This window comes from Polypterus senegalus, chromosome 4 (genome assembly GCF_016835505.1).
Source record: "Polypterus senegalus isolate Bchr_013 chromosome 4, ASM1683550v1, whole genome shotgun sequence".
NCBI lineage: Eukaryota > Metazoa > Chordata > Cladistia > Polypteriformes > Polypteridae > Polypterus > Polypterus senegalus.
In genome coordinates this window covers 233,470,802-233,494,792 of record NC_053157.1, presented here as the reverse complement: position 1 = coordinate 233,494,792, position 23,991 = coordinate 233,470,802, and the positions used below count along the sequence as shown (strand labels likewise).

General features: G+C 41.2%; 1 protein-coding gene across 3 annotated transcripts; it reads left to right on the top strand.

Moving 5' to 3' along the window:
* Positions 1-23,072, top strand: LOC120528128 (gastrula zinc finger protein XlCGF26.1-like). 3 transcript variants are annotated; one of them, XM_039752175.1, is made up of 4 exons: positions 1-130; positions 2,949-3,081; positions 14,003-14,555; positions 19,627-23,072. In XM_039752175.1, the coding sequence occupies exons 3-4, from the start codon at positions 14,147-14,149 to the stop codon at positions 21,051-21,053; spliced, it is 1,836 nt and encodes a 611-aa protein (XP_039608109.1). In that variant the 5' UTR covers positions 1-130; positions 2,949-3,081; positions 14,003-14,146; the 3' UTR covers positions 21,054-23,072. The 3 variants fall into 3 exon arrangements, with proteins under 3 accessions (XP_039608109.1, XP_039608111.1, XP_039608108.1); XM_039752177.1 differs by having other exon boundaries at positions 2,946-3,081; positions 14,007-14,555; XM_039752174.1 differs by having other exon boundaries at positions 2,946-3,081.
* Positions 23,073-23,991: the final 919 nt, after the last annotated feature.

Genomic DNA, 23,991 nt, shown 5'->3' with positions numbered 1-23,991 from the left:
CTCGTTGTTTGATGTCGCTGGCTGACGGCTTGGAGTGCCATAAAGAGATTCAGGAGAGACAAGCGAGTACAAAAAAGAGAAGAAAAAGAAAAATAGAGATTGAGAGCGGTGAAGTGGAGGAGGAGTGTAGGTAAGAAACGAGAACATCGAGCTGGGGAGGGAATATCGGCTGGAAGAGGAGATGAAAGTGGCCAGGGAACGTCGAGGAGGATGAGAACTCAAGGGCGGCGAGTGGCGAAGAATGCGGAAAGAGTCGCGGCAGTCTGTCAGGTTAATCCTGTTTTGGCGTTGAGCGGCCCCGCGCCCACTTCCACTCCCCTGTTTACGTTCACGCCGGCCGAGTCTCCACTCCGTCGTGTAAGCCGCTCGCTCGTCATTCCGCCCGGAGGAATACACAGAAGTTTCACGAGTACTTTTTCTCAAACGGCATTTTCAATACAAATAGCGCACCGGAGGAGATGACATGCGGACAGGGCTGGATTAACGGACGTACTTAAACCGGGGTTGGATGTAAGAGAGCGGAGGAGCGCATGGCTGTGACGTAAAACAAAATCGGGGCACCTTCTAACGTTTGTGACGTGTTTCCGAGTGTAAATAAATAAATACGTAAAGTGGCGCCTTCATGTCAAAGAGACCAAGAGAGTCTGGCTCGGTTGGTCTCAAAAGTGTTGAAGCGGCTGGACATGTCTGTAAATGGCGGATGGAGTGACGGCAGGCAAGGGCTTCACTTTAATAACAGCTTTATTGTGCCATTTTGTACACACCGCGGTGTACAGGCCCGCGATGTCATTCCAGACATTCATTTCTTCACACTCGTTCTCGTAGCGATCCTTTTATATTGTGACGTGCAGAGATGAAATATGAATCAACAGAAAGGGGTGGAGCACCGGGAGAAGGGGGGTGTGTCTGGTAAGGGGCGGACTGACAGGAGGAGGTTTGGAGAAAGAAGGAAGGAGACGGGTTCAGCTCCGCAGCTCCGTGTTTGAGTAGCCCTACTGGACAGCCAATTAGATTACAGGTTTTTTGTCACGTGGTTTACTTGACTCGCGTCGGATTACTCCTCCCCCAATCCTAATCTTAACCATAGTGTAAGCAGGCGCGATCACTAACAAATAAATATAAAGTGACAACCTCCTGAGTGGATATTTAGAGGTCCGCAGCAAAAGGCTATTGGAAGGAAGATCATCGTCATATCTTACATTGCTACTGTCATTAGCATCCTTACGATCTTCATCGGTACATGTAGGGATTCTGGAACATTAGTGGAGAGTGTGGTCCATTGTTTGGGTGGGCTCACCATAGAGACATTCGGCACTTGTTGTGAGGCCCCATCTAAACGGGTTGTCCCATGTTTTGCCCACCTTTGACCTAGCTCGGTTAAGCTGATCCTTGATCGTCAGCTTCAAATCAAATCCCCCCTTTATGTGATCCTGCTGGGCGACATATTGATAAGATGTTCAGTCAAACCTGTAGTGCTGTGTGTGTCAAGTCTGGTGGAGTGAAAAATCTGAACTTCAGTGAGATAAATTGTCTGGTATAAGTTGGTGGGTCTACAGAGGTACTTGTATTTGTCAAATGCAGCTGTGATACGTTTATTGTCACTCGGTTGGTAAAAGAAATAATACATAATGGAGGAAGTTGCCAGTAATAATCTTCACGTTATAAAGGAGGGTGTGTGGTTGGGGGGGTTTGTGTGTGGGTTTCAGAAGAAACGACTTTGAGAACAGCTGTTATTTCAATGTTAAAAGTGGAACTTCATTAGAGCCTTCTCAGCTCACAACCTGCCTCAGTGAAATTAAAACCTGGACGGAGCAGAACTCTTTAAAATTAAATTGCAAGAAAGCTGAACTCCTGCAAATTGGGACTAAAGTGCAACTTAATAAAATGAGCTCCGTCCCCAGTCCATCTTGGAGGTGATCTCATCAGACCTGCCTCTACTGCAAAGAATCCTGGTGTCATTTTTGATTCCTCCCTCTCTTATTCCGCCCACATAAACCACATTAAGAAACTTTCTTACTTTCACCTCCGTGTTCGCTTCTTCCTCTCCTTTTCTAACACTGAGAAACTTGTCCCTGCTTTTCTCAAGTCCCGCATTGATTATTGTAACTCGCTTCTGGCAGGTGCCCCTTCTAATCTTATATCACAGCTCCAGCTTATTCAAAACTCAGCTGCAAGAGTCCTAACTCGAACCAGCAGCAGCAACGAGCACATCACACCCATACTGCTCCGCCATCACTGGCTCCCTGTGTCTTACAGAATCAAATATAAAATCCCACTAATAACCTACAAAGCCTTAAATAACATCGCGCCAAACTACATCAGTGACCTTCTCCATCACTCTGTGTGCCTGTCCGCCCACTAAGGTCCTCTTATTCTGGCAATCTTGTTGTGCCCCACACTAATCTTCACTCCATGGGTGACAGCAGGGCCTTCAGCTGTATAGCGAGTGCCCAGACTCTGGAATGACCTACCGAAATGAATCAGATCAGCTGACTCCATGAGTTCTTTTAAAAAACAACTTAAAACTCATCTGTTCAGGAAGGCTTTTAGCTCTACTTGACTTTATTATCCTTCTCTCAGTTTATGTCAAGATGCTCATGTAACCTGTGTGTGAATTTCTCTGAATTTACCATCTTAATCTTCTCTATTTATTTATCTGGTTTGTACAATGCTATATACTGTGTAACTTACCGTTCTTTCTTAAATTCTGTAAGTGCCTTGAGCATGGGAAAGGCGCTATATAAATAAAATGTATTATTATTATTATTATTAAGTTAGTTATAAAGTGACTTCTTGATGTTTATTTGTCCTCTACTACACCCTGCCCTGTCCTGTTCCTTTGAATGTCTTCAAATTGTGTGATCATATGGAGCTTACAAAGTGAAGTAGGTTCTGCTTATCTTAGGTTTGGACTTGACACTTACATTTAATTATTATTTGCTTAGCAGGTGCTTTTATTCAAAGCGGCTTACAAAGAAAGTCAACGTGATCAAGTCTGTTGGGACTGTTTGGGAACAAGTGTTACGGGACAAGGATACAAAATTGATCATCAAAAGTGAAGAACTTGGAAACACAAAACATGTGAGTTACAATTCCCAGATTACAAAATCTTAACAGCTTATCTCAGACAGAAATTCACAGAATAGGCTTGAAACAAATCTTAAAACACAATACAAGACCGAATGAAGGTGGGCAGCTCATTCTACCAATTGGGAGCAACACATGTAAAGAGTCTGGACTGAAAATTGATACCACACAGAGCTGGCATCACCAGACCTGAGTGGGCAAAAAGGAACATAAGACCTTAGTCGGAAGGAAGGAAGTTAGGCAGGAAGTTGGGCAGGGTGGGGGTGCATCTCAATAAATTAGAATATCATCAAAAAGTAAATTTTCAAGTTCAAATTATTGAGGATTACCTGCAATCAGTGGGTCATATATATATATACTAGCAAAATACCCACGCTTCGCAGCGGAGAAGTAGTGTGTTAAAGAAGCAATGAAAAAGAAAAGGAAACATTTTGAAAATAACGTAACATGATTGTCAATGTAATTGTTTTGTCACTGTTGTGAGTGATGAGTGATGAGTGTTGTTGTCATATATATATATATATATATATTTACACACACACACACATAAACATATATATATATATATATATATATACATATCTATACATATACACATATATACATACATATATATATATCTACATATATATACACATACATATACATACACACACAAATACATATATATATATATACACACACCCACACATATATAAACATATATATACATATACATACATATCTACATATATACACACACAGCTATTTCGTATCAGTGCAATACGCTGCTTGTTAAAACGCATAACTCCCGCTCTTATGTGCAAGTCTGCGTGGATATTATGAACTATCGTATTTGTTCAAGTTCTATTTAAATTTTAAATAGAAGGAATTTTTATTTAGTCGACAGAAATATCTTTGGTAGGAATGGTAAAAACAGACAGGAATATTATTCGTGAATAAATCAACTCAAACCTTAAACAACTTATAATATTTTGCTCTCCATAAAAATATATCCTGTCTAAATTATACAAGTTAGAAATAAAGTAAACGTTAAAAGAACAAACATTCAAATTTCTTTACTCTTATGTAATTTTATATAAAAAATAAACTTAGATTTTAAATATCCCAAAAGATTTTGCTCTCCATAAAAATATATCCTGTCAAAATTATAATATGAATTCAAATATTCAATATATTCAAATATGAACATGCTGCATAACAAAACCTGGAAATATCAATAAAATGTGTTCCTTTCAGCAATAACAAATCAAATCATTCAGTTGTCTTTGCTCATATGTCATTTTAGAGCTGGACGCCTGGCATCTTTTTTTGGCCACAGGTTCGTTTCTGTTTGGTGTGAGGTTCTGTGTTGTGGAGATTCTCAGGATGGATTGCAGGTGCTCATCAGTGAGGCGACTCCTGTGTGCTGTTTTGTTAGTCTTTATCACTGAGAAGAGCTTCTCACACAGATATGTGCTACCAAACATGCACAAGGTTCGAGCCGCATGTAGACGGAACTGGAGCATTTCTGCGGGAATGGAGTGAATAAACTGTGCGGGCCCTGCAGTATCGTACTTTGCCTTCAGTGTGCCATTACACTGCAGCTCAATCACCTCCATCTGAATCTGCACAGGCGCAGTTTCCACATCGACAGCAAATGGGTTGCGAAAACAACTCAAAATTCTTTTTTTGTTCTTCAAAGTCACCAAAGCGCCGTGCAAACTCAGTGCGCTCAGTTTATCAGCAAAGTGCGTATTTGGGAACACCATAGTGACGACTTGGTTTAACATTACTTGGCAACAGGAAAAGTGGGGCAAGGTGCACTGGTGCATTTGTGTCTCCCATAAAAGCAGCTTCACTTGAAATCACTTTGTGATTGTGCACGGTTAAAACGTCCGCTGAAGTGTCAGATTCTTATTTAATTCTTCTGCTTTCTGTATCTTCTGCATTGCATTCAGGTCTTTCAGGTTACCCTGATGTTTTGTCTCATAGTGCCGTCTTAGATTAAATTCTGTAATTACAGCCACATTAGCTCCACAAATGAGACACATGGGTTCAGTAAACATATACTCAGCCTCCCATCGGTTTTTAAAGGCTCTATTTTCAGAATCAACTTTTCTCTTCAGCATCGTGTGAGCTAGCTTCGCAATAACTTGCAGCATCATAAGGTAGACTTGATTAACGCGTAAGTGTTCGCAAGGCAGCTGAAGCACTGCATTATGGGATCTGTAGTTTATTGTGTTACCAGCGCTTCATATACTCGGGCCATTAATAACAATAATACAGTATATAAAATGATCTCGCGGGCGGATATAATTACGCCGGGCGGATGTGGCCCGCTGCCCTTGAGTTTGACACATATGGACTAAATAGAACTTGAAAAGATATATTTCTTCAAATGTGATCGCAATTCAGATAGAGTTGACGCAAGACTACAGCCTGCATGCCTCAATAAGTCATCCTCCCTCGCTCTTACTTTTTACCGCTCATCTAATGAATACACTGAGTATGGCTTTACCAAAACAATCATTGATGGCGAATAAAGTATCCATTATTCGAGTATGTAGATCGGGATATATATATATACATATATATATATACCCGCATATCGCAGCGGAGAAGTAGTGTGTTAAAAAAGCTAGAAAAAGAAAAGGGAACATTTTAAAAATAACGTAACATGACTGTCAATATACAGTATTTGTTTTGTGAGTGTTACTGAGTGTTGCTGTCATCAAGGATTTGATTATCATTATTTCTTTCAATCAGGTTCGTATTTGTAGGATGTGTTGTGTTCAAGTTACATTCCGTGTTTGTCAATCGTTGTAAAGATGACAGGTTTCATTCATCGATTCGTTTCTTACTGCATCAATAAACAGCTCGTCTTCTTCTTTATCTGAGACCTGACACACTGCATGCACGGGTTTTTTACACTGTCTTCCTTTAGCGGGACATTGACTTTTTCCACGTGTGCTTTGTTTCCACAGTAGCTGCACTTATGAATATGATTCTATGTATCAGACGCTTCATATTTTTTGCTGCCTTTTCAATTGTGTAATTCGGTTTTGTTCAGCTCTTTGGAACTGTTGCTTTTATCTGTGCACTGCGTCAGTTCACGTGAGCCGCTCGGTGTACATGCATTGAAGGTTCCCAGCTGTGCTGGTGCCATCTCGTGCTATGTCCATGGCTGTATTTAATGTTACCTTAGTCCTGGCACTTAAAACTTTCTCTCGCAGTTTCGCTGAGTTTGTGTCAAACACCACCCTGACCATCTCATCTTCCTCTCCATAAGCACAGTCCTTCACCCGTGAATATTTAGTGGCAGTTTGCTATTGGATTGCCGCTGACGGACGGCCTTATATGGGCAGGCACTAAATTACAAACACCAGCGGCAGCCTATCTATGAACTTAATTTAAAGTGTAGGTTTACATCGTGCTTTGTTTCGCAAGTAGCAGAACTCATGAATATGGTTGTATATGTCACTCGCTTCGCTTCTTATTGTTTAGCTGCCTTCTCAATTATATAATGCATGTTTTCTTCAGCGCTTTTGGAGGTCTTCCTGGTTTTCTATGTACTGCGTGATTACGTGGGATGCGTGATGATGTCACACGAAACTCCTCCCCCACGGCGTTCAAGCTCATCTCCATTACAGTAAATGGAGAAAAACAGCTTCCAGTTATGACCATTACGCGTAGAATTTCGATATAAAACCTGCCCAACTTTTGTAAGGAAGCTGTAAGGAATGAACCTGCCAAATTTCAGCCTTCCACCCACACGGGAAGTTGGAGAATTAGTGATGAGTCAGTGAGTGATTGAGTTAGTGAGTGCGTTGCCTTTTATTAGTATAGATTATATATATATATATATATACATATATATATATATATATATATATATATGAGAGCTGATTCTGCTTAATTGGGACACAGTAGGACTAGGACATTTTGGCCCAGTTAAGCGACTGCCCCAATTAAGCAAATTCCAGATTAAATTAAACAATAAATAATTTTTTTTCAAAATTTTAATAAATTACTGAACAGAAATATAAATTACAAGAAAAATAATATAAACTGTGAAGAAAAAATAGTAATACGGTAATAGAGGCCGGTTTCATCAGCGTTGCAAATGTCATCTACACAGAAGTTCTCTAAAAAAGTAGGAATTTTCATATTTTTCTATTTTTCAGCACTTGCATTATCTGCGATGCCCTTTTCACCGTGCACTTTTTAAAATTTGATATTGTGTCTTGCTCTCCATCGAGACAACCAACCATCAGTTGCTTTAAAATCGTTGCGCCCCACTTTTTTAGTGATCTCCTCTGACTTCGCCTTCAATACTGGGCTGCTGATATTCACGCCTCACCCACTAACTATAGAAAGCCATTGATCTAGTGCTTCTTCAACTTCTGGATCTTTTCCATCATGTTTTCTTTTGGATGTTCCTGTTCATCCTTTCCGTAATGCCCATTCCTCACACAGTTGATTTTGTTGTTATGATCTACTATGGTAGATTTTGGTACATCAGTTATCTCAGCGAGCCTACGATGGCTTGCATTAAATGGCTGGCTTTTAATTTTATCCAGCAAAGCAATTTTACTTGAAAATGTAAAATCATTTCTTGGCATCTTGGCAAGGGTTATAAATTTTTAAATAAAACCAATAAAAACAAGTTTACTCATACGTTATAAATACACGTGAGGTGTTGTAGGGGTAACTGAATACGGTACAGTAGTGGTGATGGTAGACTATTAAGCAGATATGTGCTACTCCACTCTAATTTTGTACTAGCTGAACCTACTCGTGGTTCTTCGATGGGCGACGATAGATGACTGAGTGGCAGCACGCATCTGCTACTGTCCCAATTAAGCGGAATGTTATCCCAATTAAGTGTTTAAATTATGTATTAGTTTGGTTTTCATTCCTTGAGATTTGGCCCAAATAAGTGGCTGCCCCAATTAACCAGTGGCCCAATTAAGTGGAATCGACTATCCATCCATCCATTATCCAACCCGCTATATCCTAACTACAGGGTCACGGGGGTCTGCTGGAGCCAATCCTAGCCAACACAGGGCGCAAGGCAGGGAGCCAGCCCACCGCAGGGCACGTGCACACACACACACACACACACACACACCAGGGACAATTTAAGATTGTCAATGCACCTAACCTGCATGTCTTTGGACTATGGGAGGAAACCCACAAAGACACGGGGAGAACATGCAAACTCCACACAAGGTGGACCCGGGAAGCAAACCCAGGTCACCTTATATATATATATATATATATATATATATACACATATACATACATACATACATACATATACACGTGTGTGTGTGTGTATATATATATATATATATATATATATATATATATATATACAGTGGTGTGAAAAACTATTTGCCCCCTTCCTGATTTCTTATTCTTTTGCATGTTTGTCACACAAAATGTTTCTGATCATCAAACACATTTAACCATTAGTCAAATATAACACAAGTAAACACAAAATGCAGTTTTTAAATGATGGTTTTTATTATTTAGGGAGAAAAAAAATCCAAACCTACATGGCCCTGTGTGAAAAAGAAATTGCCCCCTTGTTCAAAAATCACCTAACTGTGGTGTATCACACGAGTTCAATTTCCGTAGCCACCCCAGGCCTGATTACTGCCACTCCTGTTTCAATCAAGAAATCACTTAAATAGGAGCTGCCTGACACAGAGAAGTAGACCAAAAGCACCTCAAAAGCTAGACATCATGCCAAGATCCAAAGAAATTCAGGAACAAATGAGAACAGAAGTCATTGAGATCTATCAGTCTGGTAAAGGTTATAAAGCCATTTCTAAAGCTTTGGGACTCCAGCGAACCACAGTGAGAGCCATTATCCACAAATGGCAAAAACATGGAACAGTGGTGAACCTTCCCAGGAGTGGCGGCCGACCAAAATTACCCCAAGAGCGCAGAGACGACTCATCCGAGAGGTCACAAAAGACCCCAGGACAACGTCTAAAGAACTGCAGGCCTCCTTTGCCTCAATTAAGGTCAGTGTTCACGACTCCACCATAAGAAAGAGACTGGGCAAAAACAGCCTGCATGGCAGATTTCCAAGACGCAAACCACTGTTAAGCAAAAAGAACATTAGGGCTCGTCTCGATGCTAAGAAACATCTCAATGATTGCCAAGACTTTTGGGAAAATACCTTGTGGACTGATGATACAAATGTTGAACTTTTTGGAAGGCAAATGTCCCGTTACATCTGGCGTAAAAGAAACACAGCATTTCAGAAAAAGAACATCATACTAACAGTAAAATATGGTGGTGGTAGTGTGATGGTCTGGGGTTGTTTTGCTGCTTCAGGACCTGGAAGGCTTGCTGTGATAGATGGAACCATGAATTCTACTGTCTACCAAAAAATCCTGAAGGAGAATGTCTGGCCATCTGTTCGTCAACTCAAGCTGAAGCGATCTTGGGTGCTGCAACAGGACAATGACCCAAAACACACCAGCAAATCCACCTCTAAATGGCTGAAGAAAAACAAAATGAAGACTTTGGAGTGGCCTAGTCAAAGTCCTGACCTGAATCCAATTGAGATGCTATGGCATGACCTTAAAAAGGCGGTTCATGCTAGAAAACCCTCAAATAAAGCTGAATTACAACAATTCTGCAAAGATGAGTGGGCCAAAATTCCTCCAGAGCGCTGTAAAAGACTCATTGCAAGTTATCACAAATGCTTGATTGCAGTTATTGCTGCTAAGGGTGGCCCAACCAGTTATTAGGTTCAGGGGGCAATTACTTTTTCACACAGGGCCATGTAGGTTTGGATTTTTTTTTCTCCCTAAATAATAAAAACCATCATTTAAAAACTAAATTTTGTGTTTACTTGTGTTATATTTGACTAATGGTTAAATGTGTTTGATGATCAGAAATATTTTGTGTGACAAACATGCAAAAGAATAAGAAATCAGGAAGGGGCAAATAGTTTTTCACACCACTGTATATATATATATATATATATATATATATATATATATATATATATATATATATATATATATATATATATATAATATATGGGGCGCCGCAGGGGACTGTACTTTCTCTGGTCCTGTTCAGCCAACATACATCAGACTTCCAATACGACTTGGAGTCCTGCCACATGCAAAAGTTCACTGATGACACTGCTGTTGTGGGCTGCATCAGGGGTGGGCAGGAGGAGGAGTACAGGAACCTAATCAAAGACTTTGTTAAATGGTGCGACTCAAACCACTTACACCTGAACACCAGCAAGACCAAGGAGCTGGTGGTGGATTTTAGGAGGCCCAGACCTCTCATGGACCCTGTGATCATCAGAGGTGACTGTGTGCAGAGGGTACAGACCAATATCTGGGAGTGCAGCTGGATGACAAATTGGACTGGACTGCCAATGCTGATGCTCTGTGCAAGAGAGGACAGAGCCGACTATACTTCCTTAGAAGACTGGCGTCCTTCAACATCTGTAATAAGATACTGCTGATGTTCTACCAGACGGTTGTGGCGAGCGCCCTCTTCTACGCAGTGGTGTGCTGGGGAGGCAGCATAAAGATGAAAGACGTCTCACGTCTGGACAAACTTGTTAGGAAGGCAGGCTCTATTGTAGGAGTAAAGTTGGACAGTTTAACATCTGTGGCAGAGCGACGGGCGCTGAGCAAACTCCTGTCAATCATGAAGAATCCACTGCATCCACTGAACAGGATCATCTCCAGACAGAGGAGTAGCTTCAGAGACAAACTGCTGTCACCGTCCTGCTCCACTGACAGACTGAGGAGACCCCACACTATGCGACTCTTCAATTCCATCCGGGGGAGTAAATGCTAACATTAATTTAAAGTTATTGTCTGCCTTTACATGCATTTTAATTACTATTTAATTTAATATTGTTTTTTTGTATCAGTATACTGCTGCTGGATTATGTGAATTTCCCCTTGGGATTAATGAAGTATCAATGTGTGTGTATATATATATATATATATATATATATATATATATATATATATATATATATATATATATATATATATATATATATATATATATAATAAATAAAATAAACATTTTGTTTATTTAGCATCTTTCCCATGCTCATACATACACAGGTGCATCTCAATAAATCAGAAAATCATTGAAATCAATGATTATTTCTTTTCATTTTGCTGATTGTGGCCTACAGGTAATAAAAACCCTAAATTCAGTATCTCCGAAAATTAGAATATTACATAAAAAAAAAAGAAAAGATTTCTAATCCAGAAATACTGGCCTACTGAAAAGTCTGTCCATGTAGTCCCTCAATACTCGGTCAGGGCTCCTTGTGCATCAGTGCAGTGTGGCATGGAGGCGATCAGCCTGTGGCACTGCTTAGGTGTTCTAGAGCCCAGGAGGATACTTTGATCACAGCCTTCAGCTCGTCTGCATTGTTAGCTCTGCTGTCTCTCATCTTCCTCTTGATAGATTCTCTATGGGGTTTAGGTCAGGCGAGTATATATTTATCTATCCATATATATATATAAAATCTGGCTCACTGATTACTCTGCAGGTAATTCTCAATAATTTGAACTTGATATGTGCTGCTACAGGGAACCAATGAAAAGACGAGTGTGACGTATCAACCTCCGCGGAATCAGGAGGGCCCACATGGATAAACTGGACTACTCAATTAATGATTCAGTTAACTTCAATTCAATTTACTTGTTACCCTAGTGTCCTTTAAGGCTAAAATCATAAATGGCCGTGCCAGCAAGCGGCAGTGTGCAACTTCACTGATAAGGGCTAAGCTGTTGACAGCCTTGAGTGGACAAGCCTGGTGCTGCCTAACTACTTGGATGAAAAGAAAAATACAAGCCTTTAATAATTCTTACATTGCTTAAAGCTAACTAGTTTAATACACTTCTGGTTAGCAGAAATAGCCCAGACATTGATAGAAATGTACTTAATACCCGTATGCAAAATTTGGGTGACCTCAGTAAAAACAAACTCAAATTATCGTTTTCTCACACACATACATACATAGACATAATGATGAGATTCATCAAAATCTCAAAATGGAATTTTTTGATGGATTCCAGTACTTTCCCTATGCTTTGTATACCAGAAAGTTGGAGAGGTCTAAAACATTGCGATTAATCAAAATCTCGACATTGAATCTTTGGATGATTGCAATACTTTCCCTATACTTTGTATACAAGAATGTAAAAACTATACAAAATAATATAGAAATGAAATAGTACAATTTGAGCAAGTATGAAGTATTTACCAAGAGTCAAGCAGCACAGTTACCAGTGATACTGATATGTTGCACAAACAGTTAGGAATAACCCTACGCAAGTTTATGTAGGATCTGAATAATTTGAGGAAAGAAGCTGCGGAGATGGCGTGTAGTTTGGGTCACGATAGACCTGCATCATCCTCTGTGATGGCGAATGAGCAGATGGCTGCTGGGGTGGGCAGAGTCTGCTGCTTTGTGGGTGGAGTCAGTTGCCATCTTTCCTGCTCTCTTTATCGGTGCGCAGATGAACAGATCTTTTAATGTTGGGAGACAACAACCAATGATTTTCCCAGCTGGACAAATCACCTGCTGCCACCGAGTCTTAGAAAGAGAGGAGGCAGAAGGAAACCTAAGGGTAATGGAGGAGGTCATAATACTCTCAACGAGTGCGGAGTACAAATTGAACAATATCTGCCTTGATATGCCAAGCTTCTTAAGCCGGCAAAGGAAGAACAGTCTCTGCCTGGCTTTCCTGATGATGAAGGGGATGTGTTTGTCTCATTTTAATCTATTAGTGGTCCCCCAGAATTTAAATGACTGAACCACAGATGCCATCAGACCATTAATTTGCGAAGGTGGGAGTGTTAGTGACTTGTCGGAGGAAGTCAATCCTCAATTCCAATGTCTTAATAGCATTGAGCTCCAAGTTGTTACAAGAACACCATTCTACAAGACGGCCCACCTCTTGTTATTATTTTAAATGAGACTCGATATGTTGTGATAAGATAAGAACACAAAGAAACAGATTAAGAGTTAGGGAGCTTCCTCCGTATACTGGCTGAAGGTTCCAGTTGTCCAAATAAAGGTCAAAATGAAGCAAAACAAACATCTGACAACAACAAAATGGGTTCTCGGAGCTTTTATGGAAGTGTATCAGGAAGTGCAATTAGCAGGGAGGAAATGAAATCAAAAGCGAATGTGAGGTTGATTGAAGAAGATGGAGATGACATCAGAAGTGGAGGGACGGAACTGAAGTCATCAGGATGAGACCAGAAGTGAGGCGATTAAGAGGAGTTTTCTGTACTTAGCGCTATGGAGGTGGATACAGGAGTGTTGCACCCAGTAGGAGTGTTTTATTCTTCCGTTTTTCTGTCGATGAAAGGGAATTAGTGCTCCATTCCAATCCCCTATCTTCCGCTCTTTCCTGCCCTGTCGAGCCCTTTGGCTGTCCCCTATTTGTGCGTGTGTGACAACGTGTTTACCTGAATGTGCATTTCTGTTGATCTCACTGAATTGGAGGAGCGGCATATCAAAGCATCACATGTCGAGTCTCTTTGAAATGGTGGTCTTAGTTTAGGTCAAATCCAGACCGAATCTGTCTGTGTTACATTTTGACCAGACTTGAGTAGACCTGCGCTACCAGTAGGAAATGATTCAGAATGGAAGAGCCTGAATTTTTAAACTCTCTTCCTTTTCCTCATTCTTTGTTTTACTTCCGTAAGTTGGACTTTGTCTTCCTATCATATAGGTTTTCACTCCAAATCTTCTGAGACTTTTCTTAGGCTGACATGAAGGGTTCAAAGCATTTCATATCTCAAATAAAAACTGAGTAGGTTTCTGTGTTTGTATAAAAACGAAAGTTAACTCTGAAATGTTCTGAAGTCATTATGTGAACTCGTTCTGTCTCTTTTATTTTGGCAGATAGAGAGGAGCCTCCTTCCCAGTTCACGCGGCCATGCAAAGGGGTGTCTAATGGCCAACAGGCCAGGGCTGTCCACTTGAGAGTCGAATCTTAGCAGAGAAGAGAATACGCTTTGGCGGGTGGAGAAGAGATTTACACGAAGGATGGCCTCGGCCAACAGTGAGAAACTGCCAGCGGTTAAACAGGAGGACTGTGAATGGGGCACATCAGAGAACACGTGTGTGAAGCTGGAGGACTGTGAAGAGCAAATTTCTGTTTTCAAAGAGGAGGAAGAGTGCAAGGAGGAGTTGCTTGCTGTTAAAGTGGAAGATCTGGAAGATTTCTCTGTTCGTCCTGAACCGCAAAATCTTGAAACTGGGAATGTTTTCAAGCAAGAGATTTCCGAAGACTCTCATTCCAGTTTACAGCATCGGGTGACTGGCACGGGACAGCTGGGTACCCAGCAGGGTTCTCTGGAAGTAAAATCGGAGTTTTTGGAGTCGGAGGAGAAAATCAAAGACGGAAACGGAAGAGAAGCAGAAGAGCAGCCGTCATCTAAGAGTACCGGAATAAGTAAGTAATAGGATCAAAGAAAGTAAAACCGAGAGCATTTACAGGTTCTATCAGTGTTGGACTTGATGGTTTTAGTAGGTGGAAATGGGAGTGAGATACAAGAATAGAGACCGACTGCTCGAGTACATAACGACTAACCATAGATGACCTAACAAGAAGTTAACCATGAAAGTTTAGGCAAAGGCAAAAAACTGAAAGTGCAGTGAAGAACTAAGCTGGTTCAGGATTAAAATTACAACCACTACACACTTCGGGCCAGAGATGGGTGAAGATGTCCAAAATCTATTGATTAATATCTTCCAAAGCTACATAAATGTGAAGGCATGCTCTAAAATAACTAATAAACATAAATTAGGTATGACAGTTTCTTTCTTTTAAAAGTGTCACTGTTAACAATAGTTATTAACAGCGTCCACTAGATGGCGCACTACACTCAAGATAACATCAAATCGGGGAAATTGCAAGAACGTAAAACTTCAGAGTATTTACTTAACTTAAATAAGTAAATTATTCTCAATGTATACATATATTATACATGAGGAAACTAATCCTGTAATTCCATTACGAACAATATGTGTGAAACTCCAAATAGAGTCTGTTCAACTATGCTTTAGTTACCTCAAAATGTCTATATTTTAGAAACTGTACTGAAATAATATATACCTAAATTACGAACTTAAACACATAAACAACATACTTTAAGGGTAAACAATTAAATATATACATACATACATAATTATGCAAACATTCATGTTTGACACATGAAGCTCCTACTCTACTGTTAAGATGCCAACACACTAATCTATAAGGTTCAAAGTGAAGCCCCCTGATTGGGCAAGTTCTAACTCCGTACAGGCCACTCACAATGACTAATGAATTTGAAGGTGGACATCAACTTAATTAAAGGGAAACGACATATAAAATACTGTATTGCCTTTTCAACAGAAAGTTTCCACTATGTGACTTTTCCATATAAAACTGTAACTTTAGCAGTAAAACATCAGCAGCATTACATTTAATCTGTACTAATAAAAGGCAAAGCCCTCACTGACTGACTCATGACTCATCACTAATTCTCCAACTTCCCGTGTAGGTAGAAGGCTGAAATTTGGCAGGCTCATTCCTTACAGCTTACTTACAAAAGTTGGGCAGGTTTCATTTCAAATTCTACATTAACGGTCATAACGGTCGACAACGCCGCCATGTTGAACTTTCTTATTTATGGCCCCATCTTCACGAAATTTGGTAGGCGGCTTCCCTGCGCTAACCAAAACCGATGTACGTACTTATTTCGGTGGTATGACGCAGTTGTCGGCCGCCATATTGAATTTTCCACACGTCACTAATTCTCCAACTTCCCGTGTAGGTAGAAGGCTGACATTTGGCAGGCTCATTCCTTACAGCTTACTTACAAAAGTTAAGCAGGTTTCATTTAGAAATTCTACACATAACGGTCGACAACGTCCGCCATGTTGAACTTTCTTATTTATGGCCCCATCTTCACGAAATTTGGTAGGCGGCTTCCCTGCGCTAACCAAAACCGATGTACATACTTATTTCGGTGGTATGACGCCAGTGTCGGCCGCCATATTGAATTTTCCACACGTCACTAATTCTCCAACTTCCCGTGTAGGTAGAAGGCTGACATTTGGCGGGCTCATTCCTTACAGCTTACTTACAAAAGTTAGGCAGGTTTCATTTGGAAATTCTACGTGTAATGGTCATAACTGGAACCTACTTACGTATATATTTTACTGTACGGCCATAGCCTGCAGCTCGGTCGCCTTGTGATGTGAAATTGCGTCCCTCATCGTCACGCCTCCCACGTAATTGAGTGCCTGCCCATATAAGGCCGTCCGTCAGCAGCAATCCAATAGACACGCTGCCGCTAAATATTCGCAGGTGAAGGACTGTGCTTATGCAAACAAAGATGAGATGGTCAGGGATAGACTAGTGTTTGGCACAAACTCAGCGAAAGTGCGAGAGAAACTTTTAAGTGCTGGGTCAGAGCTAACATTAAATAAAGCCGTGGACATCGCGTGAGATAGCACAAGCACAGCTGAGAACCTTCGATGCATGTACTCCGAGCGGCTCACATGAACTGACTGACTGGCAGGAGTGGGAAAGGTAAAGCCGTGCATGCAGTGTGTGATGTCTCAGATAAAGAGGAAGACGAGCTGCTTATTGATGCAGTAAGAAAGGAACAACCCTCTGACGCTGAACAAGCCTCTGTAGACATATCAATAGGAAAGCAAGGTGTAAAGCTTAACTTTAAATTGAGTTCATAGACACGCTGCTGCTAAATATTCGCAGGCAAATCCACAACTCAATACCAGGAATGCCTGTTAAACATCTTAGATTCACGAGTAGTAGTAGTATTTGGGTAGTGAACACTTCGATGAATGAAACCTGTTATCTTTACAACGATTGACAAACACGGAATGTAACTTGAACACAACTCATCCTCCAAATACGAACCTGACTGAAAGAAATAATGAGAATCAAATCCTTGATGACAGCAACACTCATAACAGTCACAAAACAATTACATTGACAATCATGCTACGTTATTTTTAAAATGTTTCCTTTTCCTTTTAATTACTTCTTTAACACACTACTTCTCCGGTGTGAAGCGCGGGTATTTTGCTAGTGAAGTATAATAAACACATCTTAAAAAAATATATCTATATGCTATATATCATATATGGGGAATTAATGTGCACACATGCTTACACACATTTAATTAATTTAAAATAAAATGCCTCATAAAAGCATTACCTCTGTGCAGTTAAATCTGCAGGAGTGGTTTTGCACCAGCGTCACTTGTCCTTTTCAAACGCTTTGTTCCCCCCCGAGTTATTCAGATGGATTGCTTTGTGTGTGCCGGTCGTGTCCACAGACTCCCATCACATCACACAGACAGACAGACAGACAGACGTTTTACTCTGAAAGTGGATTCCTCAAACTTGGAAATCCATCCGTATTTTGCTCAGGTCACAGGACTTTCCTTATGCCGAGTGTTATATAATGTACTGTACACCAACTGAGTAGGTGGGGGGGAAAGTTCAAGGAGTCACTTTCCACCTAAAAATCTGTTCTATACGTTCCATCCCATAATATTCTCAAGCACTGTCATTTCAATTCAGGGTCACAAATAGGAGGAGGAGCAGCGACATCAGATGGCAAAGCTTAACACGCTGGGCCTGTAGGGGGTACCAGTCCTGTCTGGCCTATCTTGGGCCCTTTCACTCCCCCACTCCCCACCCACATTGGACCACCTTAGAGCCCCCAAGTCCACTTGACCCGTATGGCTTTTAAGAATGTTAAAGGAAAACGGGAGTCTGCTGGGGACGACTTGTGCAGATGGAGCACATTTGAAGTCTGGTTTACGGAAAAGTCGCCCCTCACGTTTCGCCCCCAATAATTCGCCTCCCACATTTCGCCTTTGACAATTTTCCCCCTGTAGATAATGAGTGAGTTACAGAAATGTAAATAATGCACCTATTTTTTTTTATATCTTGTAATTTATTTTGGCTTAATAAATGCACATGTTAACATTGCCAAAAAATGAAGCACGCCCTTTGCAGGTGAAACGTTTTTCACAGACCCGGATTCCGTGTTGTTCACCTACCATTCTCTTTAAAAACACGTAAATGTGCTTGTCATCATCTACCAGTTTTCTTTTCCCTCTTATTGACAGAACTCTCTTTTTGCTATTGTAAATATATATAATATTATACAGGGCGGTGTGTGGCACGGTGGCGTATATATTGATATTGCATGGCCTGCGAACGTGCTGCTTGTTCTTCAGCACCAGGCGACGAAAACAGCAAACGCACACTGCGTTAACAGCCGTAGTGTGTTCAGACGCACTAAAGTGCTGACGGAAAAACTCCAGTAACTCTAGTTCTATGGAACGTTATTTTGATTTAAAATAAAATCAAATTTAAAAATAAAATACAGGTAATAATATTTAAAAAAAAAAAAAGTTTAAATGATCCAGGTAGGTGATAGGAAAAATATCTGGGGCGAAATGTGGGGGGCAACTTCTCCAGATCCCATGAAGTCCTTGTGGACAACTTCTGGCTGCCATATTTGATCCCAGAACATTGGAGCCGTGATGCAGCAGACAAAAACTCCTGTCCACTTGCTGTTGGTCAGCATCCCTCCCCATCGGCCCCTCTGTGGTTATTTCACAGCACTAAGCTGGAGCCATAAGCAGCTGTGCCTTATTAATATAAGAGAAGGTATAGATGGACGTATTTGTATGTAGTTTACAAATATGTGTTATTATGTGTACTTAGTAAAGGGTTAGGGTTAGGTTTAATTTGCATTTTAACCCGTGAACTGTCATAGCACTCTGCACCTGCATCTAGAGCTAGAGACAGAAATAAATGAAGGTTTTAAACCATCTCCTTTTTATCAAATTAATCAGAAGAAGAGAAAATAAAATCCAAATTCACATGGAAGGCTGCCATTGCTGTAGGCCATCTGCCCACCCAGTCCCTTATATACTGTATCACCAGAACGTGACAGAACTCTGGGGCTGGGTCTATCCCTGAAGATGACATGTCCACTGAAGGGTCTTTTTAAAAGATGTGAGGAGCAACAAGAAAACAAGGCTTAGCATGAGCAATGAAAATAACAATGAGTAAGGGGGGACAATAGTGACTACTGGACATCGAGGGACTGAACTTGTGTTTGGCTCAATCCATGTGAAAGATGCACTTTGTCAGCTCCACTTGACGGGTCCCATCCATCCATTATTTAACCTGGAGTCTCGGGTAGCCTTTGGAGGAACTCGGCTATCAACCTGAGAATTGATGCCAGTCCACTGCTAGGCAGACCCTCAGTCACACCAGACTGTGATTAACACAGCAGACACATCTATGGGATATGAGAGGGAAATAGAGAAACTGAACATAAACCAGGAGAACATGAAAGGCTATACATGTGGTGGACAGTGCAGGAATGAGGGGTGAGGCAGCAACACCAACCAGTGTGACAGATACGTCTTTTATAGTGATTTATTGAAAAAAATAAAATGACCAAAATATTTGTATTATTGCAGATTTCCAGAAGAATGGCAGCTTCTCCCCATCTTCATTTGCTCGGCCCTCTCTCCAGTGCAGACTTCAACAAAAACAGGACAAGAAGAAGATGAAGAAATCAACAAGAGGATCGGAGGATTTGACCTCAGCCTCTCTATTTTGCAGTTCTCTTCCTGCTGACAAGCCAACACAGAGTGAAGCCAACAACACTGAAGAGCAACAAGTGCGTGATGCTTTATCTACCAGTCCGGAGTGTGGAAAAACCTTTAAAAAGAAATCTGACTGTAAAGATAAGTCGATTCCCCCAACTCAGACATCATATGCCTGTTTAGAATGTGGCAAACAATTTCAACATAGAAACAGTCTATACAGACACAAAAGAGTGCACAATGATGGAAAACCCACCTGCTGTTTAGAGTGTGGCAAACAATTCCCCAATAACAGTGCACTTCTGCGGCACACACGACTTCATACTGGAGAGAAACCATACATCTGTGCCCAGTGTGGTAAAGGATTCTCATTTTTAAGTAAGCTTCATATCCACATGAGAGTTCACAGTGGAGAAAAGCCCTACCGTTGCAGCGAATGTGGTAAAGGATTCACACAGAAAAGCGGCCTACGGAGTCACATCAGAAGCCACACTGGAGAGAAACCTCACTGTTGTTTGGAATGTGGCAAACGTTTCTGTGATGGTAGCGCACTTCAGAGGCACAAACGAATTCACACTGGAGAAAAGCCGTATGTGTGTTCTGAATGTGGGAAACGATTCACTGACAGTAGCAATCTTCAGAAGCATACAAGCATTCACACCACAGTAAAACCGTATTGCTGCTCTGAATGTGGCAAAAAATTCATTGATAGTAGCGATCTTCAGAACCACGCAAGAGTTCACAACAAAGAAAAAAAAACATATCGCTGTTTAAATTGTGGCAAACAATGTGCTAATCCTAGCAGTCTCCAGAGACACATGCGAGTTCATACTGGAGAAAGGCCATATTTATGTTCTAAATGTGGGAAAGCATTCAGGGATATCAGTGCTCGTCGGCAGCACACACAAATTCATACAGGAGAGAAACCATATTGCTGTTCTGAATGTGGCAAACGATTCTCAGCCAGCAGTTCTCTTCGACAGCATGCACGAAGCCATACTGGAGAGAAGCCGTTTTGCTGTCCTGAATGTGGTAAACGATTTTCACACAGAAGAAGCCTCAATTACCACTTGGACATTCACACGAGAGAGAAAAGAATCAAATCTAAGCTAGCCATGAAAAAACAAAAGCTGATACTGTGCCGGGGCACTGAGGTTAACAAGCCTGATGAAAAGCAACTTCCAGGATTTCTGGTCTCCCTGCCAATTACCATCACTCTGTGCAAGCTACAAGAAGACGCATCATTGGGAACAATTCAGGTATTACAACAAGGCTTCGCTGCCAATGTGCAGAAATAGCACTTATGGCGGTGCAACGGAAATGTTACTGCCTGAAGTGTGACTGTTAGCCCACACAACCCATTTGGAGAAATTCACCCCGAGAGATTCCTCATTGGTGTTCAAAATGTGGAGAAGCGATTCTTACAAAAAGGTATGCATCAGCGTTCGTACTAGCTGTAACCTGGCTTCAGAAAAGCTCTTGTGGGTTTTCTCTATAGTTCACCAACTACTTGATGGACAGATGTTGTTAGGCTCCATTTATGTTTTGAACTGTCTTGTTTTCCTGTCAGGTTAAACAAATATTATGTGTACTTATTATGTAATTAGTAAAGTTTTAATTTCCATTTTACCTGTGAACTTGTCACTGCACCCTGCAATGGCACCCAGGGAAGAGTTGAGACAAAAATTAAGTGAACTGCCCTGAAAACCTTTTTGTCATCCCTAATGAAGTAACGAGAACCGTGGCCATCATAGCCATAAAAAGAATTCACAGTGGCGAGAGACCTGTCCGCTGTTCGGAAGGCAAACGACACACACGCTGGACAGATAACATAAAGGAACAGCAGAAGGTGCAAGCATAGACTTTCCAAATGTGGAATTAAACCCTCAAAATTCAACCAGTGGTGCTGAAATCAAGAGGAATTCTCAAGTGAAACTTTCTAACCCATCTCGAGAGGCTGGGGCTCACCGTCCAAAAAAACATCTGGGTTGGGGCGGGTGACGCCTCAGCACCACACTGGAACAGTGGGAGTTGTTTTTACTATGGCTGGAGTGCCAGTCCTGCCACCAACCCCCACAAGTTGGACCAGCTTGCAGGGCTGGATGCAGGTTAACATCACGTCCAGGACAAAACACTTGGGGTCTTGCTCGAGGGCCCAACAGGGGAGTAGAGTCACTTCTGCCATTTTACGGGATTCGAATCGGCAACTTTCTGATTGCCAGCACAGATCCCTAACCTCAGAGCCACCACTCCTCCCACAAGCACATCTCGATGTCCTGCAAGTTACCGTCACCTCCTATGAATTACAAAAGGAGATGTACAGGGAATAAAGGAGGTCCTGGACCACATCCTCGGGGCGAGTGTAAGAGAACAGCAATACCTGACATGTAATCCTAATTCTTGTCTGGACTGCAAGACTTTGTATGGAAATCCACCCTCAAGGGAATCTCCATGGCATGGCAAAAAATGAGAAGCCAATAGAGACACACGAGAATCCATACTGGAGAAAAAAACTCATTGCTGTTCTCCATCCATTATCCAACCCGCTATATCCTAATTACAGAGACACGGGGGTCTGCTGGAGCCAATCCCAGCCATCACAGGGCTGAGGCAGGAAACAAACCCCAGGCAGGTCGCCAGCCCACCACATTCATTGCTGTTCTGAATGGGACAAATGATTTTCTGTCAGCAGTGGTTTCTTAAAACAAGAGTTCACACTGGAGAAACGCTGCATTGCTGTTCTAAATGTGGTAAGAGTTTTTCACAGGTCAGCAAAGTTCCAGAAGAATTCAAAATACCAAACAGACCAGCTGTAATTTTATAATAATTTACCCTCAACCAAAAATAACCTCATTGCAGCTGTCAAACATCTCACGTCTTGCATAAAGGATCTGGAGGAGCTGAGACCCTTGAAGGATTCTGGAGTTCAGCTGTCTATCCGAGGACTGAATACCCAGAATGAAGTCGGGCCACCCAGTTATGAGCAGGATGATGAAGCACAGATGGTTTATCTGTCAAGATGATAATCCAAAGCACATAAGTCTCCACAAACAGAGGTGAAGAAAACAAAGTTAGAATTTTTGGATAAACCAACCTGTGCCACATTGAGATGTTGGGACAGAACCTGAATGGAGTATTTCATGCTTTAAAAAAAAACCAAAACTGAGTTTAAACAGCTCTATAAGGACGAGTAGCCACTGCGTGGTGAGACACTTGAGTGATATGGACAAGGAGCACTGGGGTGGGGGTGTCCAGGGGTAGTTAGTTTTCTCATATTAAATACTGTACATGTATCTTTAATAAATATTGGAGTAAGATTCAGTGCCTTGCATTATTTATTGACCCTGTGTTCTTGTCGTTGAGTATTAGGGTTTGGTTGAAGATCTGAAAACATTCACTGGGAAAATAAATGGAATGATTTGAAAAGTCATAAAGGGGCAAATACTTTTTCACAACACTTATTATATACAGTCGTGGCCAAAAGTTCTGAGAATGACCCAAGTGTTGGTTTTCACCAAGTTGGCTGCTTCAGTGTTTTGAGATCTTTGTGTCAGATGTTTCTCTGGTAGACTGAAGTAGAATGACAAGCAGTTCAGAAGTTTCAACGGCTTTTATTGACAAGTCCATGAAGTTTATGCGCAGAGTCCATATTTGCAGTGTTGGCCCTTATTTCTTTGTCAAGACCTCTGCAGTTCACCCTGGCAGGCTGGCAATCAACTTCTGGGCCAAATCCTGACTGATGGCAGCTGCCCATTCTTACATAATCAGAATTGGTGGGATTGTGTTTGTCCACCCACCTCTTGAGGATTGACCAATGAGGAGTTTTGGGCCGTGGACCCCAAATTTTGATGTTTTGTTCCCCGAGCCACTTACAGTGGGTACGGAAAGTATTCAGACCCCCTTCAATTTTTCACTCTTTGTTATATTGCAGCCATTTGCTAAAATCATTTAAATTAATTTTTTCCCTCATTAATGTACACACAGCACCCCATATTGACGGACAAAAAAAAAGAATTTTTGAAATTGTTGCAGATTTATTAAAAAAGACAAACTGAACTATCACCTGGTCCTAAGTATTCAGACCCTTTGCTCAGTATTTAGTAGAAGCACCCTTTTGAGCTCATACAGCCAGGAGTCTTCTTGGGAAAGATGCAACAAGTTTTTCACACCTGGATTTGGGGATCCTCTGCCATTCCTCCTTGCAGATCCTCTCCAGTTCTGTCAGGTTGGATGGTA